The sequence below is a fragment of the Branchiostoma floridae genome, chromosome 19 (genome assembly GCF_000003815.2).
Source record: "Branchiostoma floridae strain S238N-H82 chromosome 19, Bfl_VNyyK, whole genome shotgun sequence".
NCBI classification, from domain to species: domain Eukaryota; kingdom Metazoa; phylum Chordata; class Leptocardii; order Amphioxiformes; family Branchiostomatidae; genus Branchiostoma; species Branchiostoma floridae.
This window is the reverse complement of record NC_049997.1, coordinates 5,563,201-5,575,218: the sequence shown is the minus strand read 5'-3', so window position 1 is coordinate 5,575,218 and position 12,018 is coordinate 5,563,201. Positions and strand designations below refer to the sequence as shown.

Here is a 12,018-nt window from a genome sequence, read left to right as displayed (position 1 = left end):
TCGCCCGAAGGCCGGAGGGTGGTCCGACCCGTGGGAGGGCTGAGACCGAGGGTGATGCGGAATACACCGTGTTGTATTTTATCTATGTCATATCCACCTGAGAAAACTACTGTTTTTGATGCGAAATGCGCCAGAAGTTGAACAAATTTGTTGCCCTCGAAAAAAAAACGTTGCAACAGTAATGTTCAGACGTCCGAATCAGGTATTCGAACTTTCGATGGCGCCGAAATCGGCCCACTCGAAACAGTTTGATTTATTCGAATGGAGCGCGTGTGATAAGGCCGGGCTGTACGGAAAGTTATCATCCGATCCGGAACACCCGTATCGAATGTTTTCGCGTCACAGGTATGACATAAAGCAATATACAATTCAGCCCTACAATCTTAATAATGAAAGTAGCAAAAGGGGTCTGTTAAGTGCCAATCATTGCTGTTATATTTTGCTCAAAAATTCAATCATTATCAACTGAAGATGAGTTTGTGACCTTCATAATGCAGGTACATGTACCTTCAAGTTGACAACTGTTGGTGACAGATACTGATTCAGAAGCTTTTCGTACCTTCCTCTATCTCCTCACCATGTACTGCACTCTGCTCAAGGCCTGTAGCAGGCTGTTTTGCACCAGTATCTGTGGGCACATTTCAAGTTGTTAGATGCATGTAACATTCATTACTATAATACCGACACTAATCATAATACCATGAAATAAATAAGCGATGAATTTAAGGAAATCTACTTGACTGTGCAGCAACAGTAATTTCTGAGGTATGCACACTTCAGACATCCACATGTTCAACACACTTTGAATGGTTTTGATATCGATGCATTCATAAACAACTAGAAAGGCAGACATTTGCTTGAGAGCAAATACAGCATATTTCAGCCATTCCCCCCCCCCATGCAACAATAGATAGTTCCAAAATCATCCATGTGTGAAAAGGGAACACTTCTGCTTAAATAACACTTTTACTAAGCACAATATTACACCCTTGTTTTTCTAACCACTTGCCTACTAGTTTTAAAAGAGGCGTTGCCTGGAGAGTAATGGCTGCAATGATTTGAAATTCGGAGGATATTGCTCTGTTGTGCTTATTATTTATGTGTGAGGCTGAGAACTTATTGATCGTAACTGGGAAAAATTATGCGTTGATCATTTGTTAAATTAATATCGCTTGAGAAATTGCAATAAACTTGCCAAAGCTATGGTAATAGATGTTACATCCATGAAACATTGAACCAAATTAAAGGCATATAATATAATACATAAAAGGTGTAATGGTTCTTAAAATTGTATAATATGATTTTAGCTTCAACTAGAGTTCCACGTACACATACCTTTGCCAAATAAACCAGGTTTGTTATGTAGAATGATGTCTGTAGACATATTATTAAATGTGTTACTCATTACATTTTATTTTATATGCCTGGAGTTGGTTCATAACATTTCGCCATTGCTTATACAAATTAGATCCCTATTTACATAATGATATTAAATTGTATCAAGCATCATTTAAGCTATCAGCACACCAAAAATCATGATGATCCTTTCATCCCTTTTTGACTTATTCTCTTTCAAAGTAGGAAACAAAACCGGCTCCTGCAGTTCAAGAAAAGACGTTTAGTGGACCCAAACATGTCTCTCTGCCATCTTTCTCAGTTACATATGTGAGAAGTTTGAAAGTCCCAGAATGCAGTGGATTTATCAACTTTCCTCATTGATTATGCAAATAAGCTGTTAATTTGCATAACTAGTATCTCATTATATAAGTTTTTACTTCAGCTCACTACATGCCAAAAATCATGACGATCCGAAAATGAGGCCGTCATTTGCATAATTGATATGCATTCATATTTCTCTCTTCGTCATCTATATAAGTTTGAAAGTCCTATCATGAAATGCAGTGGATTTATGAACTTTCCTCATTAATTATGCAAATTAGTTGCTGATTTGCATAATTAGTATTCCATTGTGTACATTCATTGTTACTTGGGTTATCTACATACCAAAACCATGACGATCCATCAACACGTTCTCGAGTTATTCTCGTCCAAAGTTTGAAAGGAAATTGGCGACTGCAGTTTCAAACAAGCCGCTAGGGGGTCCAAACTTGCAGCACTTACTCTCTGCCCCAAGAGCTATCTACCACTCAAAAATCATAACCACAGGAAGCCCAGAACACGAGATATAAAAAAAATTGAGGTTTTGCTGCAGTACCTTAGCAAGCCGCTAGGGGGCCCATTATCGAACTTGACCTTTGTTTTCCAGACCCCTACCCACCTACCAAATATTATTGGGATCCATCCAAGGCTTCTTGAGTTAACACAGACACACAGACTCACAAGCCTAAAACATAACCTTAGCCATTCTGGCAAAGGTAAATATAACCTCCATGTCACTTTGTCATGACACTGGAAGCTATCTACCACCCAAATGTCAAGACCATATCACGTCTGGGATAAGAGATACATTAAAAAGACCCTGCTATGATGGAATATTCACATTAAATTAAATATGCAAATGTGTTCTTATTCTGCATATCTAGTATTTCTTTTTGTACAACATTGTCTAAGGTACCTACATACCAAAAATAATTAAAATCCATTGTTCCCTTCTTGAGTTATGAAAAAGTCCATTTTACCAACAAATTCCTACCCATTTTGAACTACATGTACATGGCCGCCTGTCTGGAAAGGTCAAGGAGCCTGACCCATTGGCCTTAGCAACGCGTCAACAGCGCTGCACAGCTGCCACGGGTGGAATCAACCAAACCAGACTGGGGGGTTATAATGCTTCAGAAGTTTTTGACAAAAATGCCCCGGCTACCCGTAAACTGGCTGCTAGGGGGCCCAAACTTATGTCACTAACTCCTGAGCACAAGAGCTATCTAACACACAAAATTCGTGACCATAGCATGTTTAGAAGATAAGGAAACACACCCGGAAGTTGCGCTGCAGTACCAAGGCAAGCCGCTAGGGGGCCCGTTATCGAACTCCCCCTTCGTTTTCCAGACCCCTACTCACCCACCAAATATCATCAGCGTCCGTCGAAGTCTTCTCGAGTTATGCTGTCCGCGGACAAAAGTTTGCGAGTAAACCGGCGCCTGCACTTCCAACAAAGCCGCTAGGATGCCCAAACTCGCAGCAATCACTCTCATGTCCAGAACCCGAGATATCAAGCATGGAGGTTCCGCTGCAGTACCTTAGCAAGCCGCTATAGGGGGCCTATTATCCAACTCCCCCTTCATTTTCCAGACCCCTACCCACCCACCAAATATCAGCTGCATCCGTCAAACTCTTCTTGCTGTTATGCTGTTCACAAACGGGCAAAACACACAACCGGACCGAAAATATAACCTTAGCCATTCTGGCAAAGGTAATAAAGATTTTGGGTTATGAGAATGATGATAAATGTTACACCTCACCTTGTATGGTTTTGGCAGTCAATGATTTCTATAGCCAAAAAAGTTAATGTAAACTGACTTACCTGTATCTCTTCTTGTACAGGCTTGGATGAACTGCTGATGGGACTCTTCCCAGCACTTTGAGGATAGAAGCTGCTGTTTGCCCCTTGCTGCTGTTTTGAACTCTGTTCTGTTCTGTTTCAGCATTTTCTCAATGCTGTGAGCCAAGTATTTTACAGTGGCATCTTTGTCACTTCCATCCATGTCAACAATGGAATGATGCAGTTCATCTACATGTTCACGGATGAAGTCTGCCAATCCTGATTTGCTGGATACAAGAACAGGAACACCTGCCGCAATGGCCTCCAGGCCGACCAGTCCAAACGGTTCAGCACGAGAAGGCATCAGGACCAGGTGGGCCTGCATCATCTCTTTACAGATGTCCTTCTGTGTGCCATATGAGAGGAGGGTTATTTGTAAGTTGGCTGACTTACATTGCTCAAGGATTGCGTTGCGTGTTTGAAAGTCATCTTCGTCAACTCCTATGACACGATACCTGACTTTCATCTTGTCTGCAACAATGCTCAGGGATTCAACAGCAAGGTCATACCCCTTCAGTTTTTCAGCGCCCTTCACCCTACCAATGGACAGAACCACCATTGTCTCTGTGTCCTGGAATTCAGCCTCTGCATCTACAAAGATCTTTGAAGGCCTTGGAACAAATTTGAAATGCTGTGGCCTCTTGCTGGTGGGAATAGCTCTGAACTGGTTCTGAAAGTGGTCAAATGTCTTGTGTCCAAGAGAAAAGACCACATCAGCCTCTTGTGCATCTTGAAGGATGGAGTCTTCCTTCTTCCCAATCCCCATGGCCTTCTCGTCTCCCTTGTAGTACTCGGTGTCCTCTGGTATGTCACTAGAGAAGAGAATAACTCTTGCATCTGGGTACCGTTCTTTCTTTATCACTACTGTTGCCCTACTTGTGACACCAGCATGTCCCACAATGCTCCGAATCTTTGAGGGAAGATGTGGGTATTTGGACTGATGGTCAAAGGTTAGCCAGCCAGGTGATGGGTCAGTTCTTGTGTCACCTGGGTCAACTTGAGGCAGTAACAATACCACTCCATCTTGCTGTGCATCTTTTTTGTCCTCTTCAGTTGCTTGTAAAACAGCAGTAAACACAGGGATGTCTTGTGCATTCTCCTTGAGTAATTTTCCCAGCTGTGGATTTATGGAGATCTCGCCTTGTGATGTATTGTGCTCATCATGAACCAGCAATACAGCAAGGTTTTCTGTTACAAGGAGACGTAATTGTTACTTGAACATACATGTATGCATTTAACAGTCAAGTGACATGTATTTAATCAATCATAATGGGAACAAGTGCACATTTTGTATGTACCTGTGGATGTACATTGAATTGCAATCTATACAATACACCTGTATTGTGAATGTCCAGATTATTTAGGATTTTCGGTTGGCTAAATTGGCATTTGGACCTTCCACTGTTTTCTTATGAATGAATTAAGATAGAATGGAGCCGTAACGAATGTTGATAGATGGGCATATAAGAATTCGAAATCTGATTTTTTGGGGGCCAAATTGATGACGTCATCATTTTTATTGCCCCTAATATTATTTTTTCTGTGCCAAAATACAGCACTATGGTACATACCACTGTAATGAAACTTCGTTTTTCGTTGCATAATGATGAAAGCTACAAATGCACTGTTGCACAAATTGATATCTTCTAATGATCTGTAGTAATTAGAAAATGTCTGTTTTCATCTAATTAAAAAAAATTAATTCTTAATAACTACAGATTGCTAGTAGATATCAGTTTGCGCAACAGTGCGTTTGTAGCCTTCATCATTATGCACATGAAAAACATAGTTTCATTGCATTGGTATGTACCAAGGTGCTGTATTCTGTCATAGAAAAAAATTATACTAGGGGCAATAAAACCTGATGACGTCATCAATTTGGCCCCCCAAAAATCAGATTTAGAATTCTTGTATGACCATCTTTCAATATTCGTTACGGCTTAATTCTTTCTTAATTCATTAATGAGAGAACAATGGAAGGTAAAAATGTCAATTTAGCCATACCTTAAGTTTCTGGTGTAGTCTGTCAAATAGATTTTACAAATTAACGTGGACTGTTATCAAAATACCATGACCAACAAGCCACTACTCCCCCCCCAAATCAAGCTGAAACCCTTGTGTATATTTAAATCCCTGTAATAAAAAATTCATCTAACTTAGCTTAGTCTGGCAGCAAAATTTACATAGTTAAATGTAGGAAATAGCATTTTAAGAAGAAAAAATCTTACCCAGACCATTTGCTCATTTTGAATTCTGATGTTTGGATTACATACACCCTGTGTCTGTACTCCCTGCAGTGTAAATACCCCCAGTGGTAATACCTCCAGTAGTGTCCGTACCCCCAGTAGTGTCTGTAGCCCCACTTGTGTCCGTACCCCCAGTGGGGTACAGACACTACTGGTGATACGGACACTACTGGGGGTACGGACACTACTGGTGGTACGGACACTACTGGCCGAGAACTTCCTGAATGCCCCTCTAACAAAAAGCATACAAAACTAGAGTTCGGCGACCTCATATCTCCATGAAGTATTTAGAGCTTTGTCAATTTCATGCAATTGATTAAAACATTAACATTATTTATGCATTGTGTTCTTCATCATTGGCTAACATACACATGTATAAAATTCTCATCATTAATCATAAATCCATTTTGCAATGTTTAATAAATTATGCAAATAAGTTCCTCATTACCATATTTTGTATCTGCTTATTTTCCACCTATCATAATTAACAAGTGTTACACTTATTGAAGTCCAGTTATTGCAAACAATGGAATTATACAATTTCCTCATTAATTATGCAAATTAAGTCATCATTTGCATAACGTGCATATCATTATGAACATCTTTGCCCAAGCTACCTGCATGCTTAAAATGATGCCAATCCGTCAATCCTTTCTGCAGTTATCCTCCTTGGAATGTCTTGACAAAAACGCCTCTGCAGTTTTGAAATTAAATGTTAGGGGGCTGAAACCTCCCTAGTTTGTCATGACACTGGAAGCTATCTACCAGCTAAATGTCAAGACCATATCACGACCGGGACAGGAGATACATTGAAAAAACTGTTATAATAGAATATTTTCATTAATTATGCAAATGTATCATATGTTGCATAATTAGTATTTTATTTTGTACAACATTGTCTAAGGTATCTATAACCAAAAATCATGAAAATCCGTTGTTCCCCTCTTGAGTTATTGTCTTCAGACGTTTTTAACAAAATACCCCTGCTATTCCAAAAGTAGCCGCTAGGGCGCCCAAACTAATGTCACTTCTTCATGAGCACAAGAGCTATGTAACACCTTAAAAGTCGTGACCCTAGCTTGTTCTGAACACGAGATAGCAAACCCGGAAGTTGTGGTGCAGTACCAAAGGAAGCCGCTAGGGGGCCCAAAATCTAATCGTTTTCAGCTTTTATCACACACTACCAACACACCAAGTATGAAACTAATTCACCCAGCCGTTCTTGAGTTATCTTGCTTACAAACACTGAGAAACGCAGGGTAAACTAGAGTTCGGCGACCTCATACCTCCATGAAATATTTAGAGCTTTTTTAAATATTATGCAAATGACTTACAATTTACATAATTTATGGATGGTGATGTTCATCATTGACAAACGTACAGGTCATTAGTCATTAAGCGGATTTGCAATTTTTGTATAAATTATGCAAATCAGTTCCTCATTTGCATATTTGATATCTGCTTACATTTCACCATTTATTGAAGTCCAGTTATTGAAAACAATGGAATTATACAATTTCCTCATTAGTTATGCAAATTAAGACCTCATTTGCATAAAATGTATATCATTATGAGCGTCTTTGCCTAATTTACCTACAGGCCTAGAATGATGGCAATCCGTCATTCCTTTCTGCAGTTATCCTCTTTGGAATGTCTTGACAAAAACGCCCCTGCAGTTCCAAGATTACATGTTAGGGGGCTGAAACTTGCCTCAATTTGTCATGATGCTAAAAGCTATCTACCACTTAAGTGTCAAAACCATACCATGTCCGGGACAACAGATACATTAAAAAATTGCTATGGTAGAATATTCTCATTAATTATGAAAATGTAATCATATTTTTCAAAATTAGTATTTGATCTTGTACAACATTGTGTAAGGTACCTACATACCAAAAATCATGAAAATCTTCTTGAGTTATCCTCTTTAGAAGTTTTTGACAAAAATGCCCCTGCTATCCCAAAACTAGTCGTTAGGGGGCCCAAACTTATGTCACTTCTTTCTGAACACAAGAGCTATATAACAGTCAAAAATTGTGACCATAGCATGTTCAGAACATGAGATAGCAAAACCGGAAGTTGCACTGCAGTACCAAGGGAAGCTGCTAGGGGGCCCAAAATGTAATCATTTTCAGCTTTCATCACACCCTACCAACACACCAAGTATGAAACCAATCCACCTAGCCGTTCTTGAGTTATCTTGTTAACACACACAAACACACACAGATAGACAAACGCATGGTAAACTAGAGTTCGGCGACCTCATACCTCCATGAAAATTTAGAGCTTTTGTAAATTTCATGCAATTGACTAACATATTAACATAATTTATGCATGGTGTTGTTCATCATTGACTAACGTACACATGTCACAGTTATAAAATTCCCATTACTAATCATAAAGCGGTTTTGCATTTTTTACATAAATTATGCAAATAAGTTCCTCATTACCATATTTCGTATCTGCTTATATTCCACCTATCATAATTAACATGTGTTACATGTATTGAGGTCCAGTTATTGAAAACAATGGAACTATACAATTTCCTCATTAATTATGCAAATTAAGTCCTCATTTGCATAACATGCATATCATTATCGGTGCACACCCCAGTTCTTCCGCGACAGGGGTCCGAGGTAGTGCGCGACAAAAAAGTGACGAAAGGCTTCCGAGGGTCTATGTTTGAGTTGAGATTTCTCATTATTTCCTGCGAAATTACATTAAACGGTTACATGGCTGAAAAGCGTAGGAAATGGTGTGTTTTTGGTGCAAATTGTGTTTTGGTCCGCGGCTTACTTCCGGGATATTCCTACGCCTGAATGTGATTAGGCTCGTGACCTAGATTGACCTCTGAAGCGCTGTGTTAAGCCAAGTTGCAATGCCGCGCGTCTTGGAAACTGTAGTACTGTAGTACTAGAATTTTCTTCATAATTGGCTGGATTACTCTTCAGACTTTCCTCTTTCTGGCAGTATCAGTCGTGCTTGCCGGAAAAATCTGCTTCATCTGTTTTATCCAATGCGAAAATGCCCGATTTTGTGCATCATTTTTGACATGAAAATAATGTTTTTTCCCTATAATTTTTCAAAATTAAAGAAGTTGAAGGATCGAAACTCAGTTGGTCTTGTAGCTGAAGGAATATCCTCTCACCCCATAACTAGTTATTTTGCTTCAGGATAATTCCCTGGAAGAGATGGTCGCTAGACTTCAGGGTGTGCCGCCTCCATTTGAAACCCCAAATAAACTGGGGTGTGCCCCCTTAAGAACATCTTTGCCTAAGCTACCCGCATGCCTAAAATGCAGGCAATCCGTCGTTCTGCAGTTATCCTCTTTGGAGTGGCTTGACAAAAACACCCATGCAGTTCCACAATTAAATGTTAGGAGGCTGAAACTTGGCCCACTTTGTCATGACACCGAAAGCTATCTACCACCAAAATGTCAAGACCATAGCATGTCTGGAACAAGAGATACATTGAAAAAACTGCTATGATAGAATATTCTCATTAATTATGCTTATGTACTCCTGTTTTGCATAATTAATATCTTATCTTGTACAACATTGTCTAAGGTACCTACATACCAAAAATGATGAAAATCCGTTGTTCCCTTCTTGAGTTATCCTCTTCAGAAGTTTTTGACAAAAATGCCCCTGCTTTCCCAAAACTAGACGCTAGGGGGCCAAAACTTATGTCATTTCTTCTTGAGCACAAGAGCTATCTAACACTCAAAAATCGTGACCAAAGCGTGTTCAGAACACTGAGATAGGGAAACCGGAAGTTGCGCTGCAGTACCAAGGGGAGCCAATAGGGGGCCCAAAATCTAATCATTTCTAGCTTTTATCACACACTACCAAAACACCAAGTATGAAACCAATTCACCCAGTCGTTCTTGAGTTATCTTGTTTACACACAGACAGACACACAGACACAGACAGACAAACGCGGGGTAAAATATAACCTCCATGACATTTCATGGAGGTAAATATAACCTCCATGACATTTCATGGAGGTAAATATAACCCTCATGACATTTCATGGAGGGAACAAAGCCTTCTTCGTAGCCTTCTGGGAGCGGCAGCGCTTATTTTGGAGGGGCGCGTACTTCATTCTGATGGTAGACACGACCTTCCCGACGCAAGGACCTGGCGCATGTGTTGAACCCCCCCCCCCAAATAAACGCCTCTATCTCTGCTTTTAGATTAGCTCCTCGGAGGCAGAATATTCTTTAATTTTATTTTGAACATATCTACTTACCCATGTTTATCTGTTAGTTGTTGCGCTGTCTTGAAGTCGCAGCTGCTGGTGAGAAAAACAATATTTATGAGCAAGACGACAAATGCGGAAGTGATGTATGGCCACGATACACATTGGTAAGGCTTCCTTTTAGCACGAAGACGCGTGAGGCTAGGGCTAGTTTGGTCCACAACATACAAATATACAGTTCTTCAGATGGTTATGAAAATCGTTTTGAGGATAAGACTATCATAATAAGGTGTTTATGCGATTTCTACAGTACTAGTATAGTTCGAAAATTTCCGTACCCGGAAGCAAAATATAATTTGATAGCGGTTGTAAAAGGTTACAACTTGACAAAGTTAACAACTTTTCATTTTGTTGTAGACCCAAGACCATAATCTCTTAGGTGGTAACAATTGAAAGAATCCAATGGCCGACTTACCTGAGTTACACACAAAACTGTGCGGCGTCCTCGTCCATGGTTATAACAGGTATCTATGGTCGTGTACCTGGCTAAGGTCAAAGTGCGCGTTGAAAAGGACACTTGTTACGCTCCTTCTCATTGGCCGATCTTCTCATGAAAGTTTTTGTCCATCTGATTGCATGGTTGCATGTGTCAAGTGTAGAAGGTATTTCTGTATATAATTAATAGTACTCATCATATGTTTGAGAACTTCAAAATGTTACGTTAGTCAGCATACATTTTAAGAGGTCGCACCAATCGTAGACCCTCTTACATACACCTGTTCAAAATAGCGTTTACGGGACAACATTTTTGGGACATACCACAAAGAATCGCCGGAGGGGGGGGGGAACATTTTATCTACATGTGTACCTGTCTAATCTTTGTTCATCGAAGTTGTGAACTGAGATAACTTCTAAGCAAATGATTTACTTGAATGAAATTGTAGGTTTCTTTCCGCCTTAGCTCCCTTGTCATATTTATCTCCACGAAAAATGGAGATATAACGTTAGTTTTGGGAGTGTCTGTGTGTGTGTTTGTGTTTCCGGATATTTGTGGTCAGTAGGGCTGGGTACCGGTACAGAAAATTCAGGTCCAGGTCCGGTTCAGGTCCAAAGGATCAGGTCCAGGTCCGGACCTGAACCTGGACCTGATTCAGTATGACTCATACCAATGGTCCATTTCACTACAAAGAAATCTGTTTGGTGGAGTATTAGACTTACACTGGCGTTTTAAAATCCTACAACGCTAACTGCACCTGTACGATTGATTGTAAACTTTGGTAGAAATTGCTATAAACTCTACTCTACTTCACTCTTATCATTTTCTTCCAACTGCAAGCGCCAAAACGTGTGAATGCCTGATAAAAGAATATGTTAATTTTCTAATCGGTCCAGCATTCTGTCCACCTAATTTTTTCAGGTCCGGTTTTTCTGGACCGGTCCAATAAGAAAAACCGGTTTTGTACCGGTATACTGTACCGATACCCAGCCCTAGTGGTCAGCATAACTCAAGAACCTCTAGATGGATTACGATGATATTTGTTATGTACTAAGTAGGTATTAGGAAGACAAAGGTCAAGGTCAATCTTGGGCCCCCTGGTATGTGACCTTGGTACTGCAGCAAAAATAGTTTTTTGTATCTTTTGAACTGGATGTGCTGTGGTTTTGATTTTTTGGTGGCAGATAGCTTATGACGTAAGGAATAGGTGGTGCATGTTTGGGTCCCTTAGCAGGTTGCTCTGGAACGGCAGGGGCGTTTTTTTTCAAAATTTTAGGAGGATAACTGAACAAGGGAGCGACAAATTTAGATGATATTTTGTATGTAGGTAGCTTTGACAGAGATGTAGATCCTAAAATGCAGATTAAGCAAACTGGCACTTAATTTGCATAATTAATGAAATCTATATTAAATTTTGCAGTGTTTCCATTATCCATTATACGACTCCAATACCTGTAATATATGTACTTTGTGGCTGGTGTAACATTAACAGATAACAATTATGCAAGTTAGACCCTACTTTGCATAATTAATATAAAAGTGCTATAATTCTTCTCAATGGTATATTGTTGGAC

The 12,018-nt window shown here is 39.8% G+C and overlaps 1 protein-coding gene across 2 annotated transcripts; it reads right to left on the bottom strand.

Annotated features, from left to right (window-relative positions):
- Nucleotides 1-468: 468 nt before the first annotated feature.
- Nucleotides 469-10,499, bottom strand: LOC118406292. 2 transcript variants are annotated; one of them, XM_035806222.1, is made up of 4 exons: nt 10,424-10,499; nt 10,000-10,041; nt 3,485-4,690; nt 469-628 (listed from the first exon to the last, which is right to left on the bottom strand). In XM_035806222.1, exons 2-4 carry the CDS (start codon nt 10,001-10,003, stop codon nt 543-545), a joined length of 1,296 nt encoding a protein of 431 aa, XP_035662115.1. In that variant the 5' UTR covers nt 10,004-10,041; nt 10,424-10,499; the 3' UTR covers nt 469-542. The 2 variants fall into 2 exon arrangements, with proteins under 2 accessions (XP_035662115.1, XP_035662116.1); XM_035806223.1 differs by lacking the exon at nt 469-628 and having other exon boundaries at nt 3,390-4,690; nt 10,426-10,495.
- Between the last annotated feature and the right edge of the window lie 1,519 nt (nt 10,500-12,018).

Bases quoted from the DNA above. Each gene is read 5' to 3' on its own strand.
- LOC118406292 (XM_035806222.1), bottom strand. The intron at 629-3,484 runs GTAAGTCAGTTT...ATGTGCCCACAG, and splicing joins CTGTACAAGAAGAGATACAG to ATACTGGTGCAAAACAGCCT.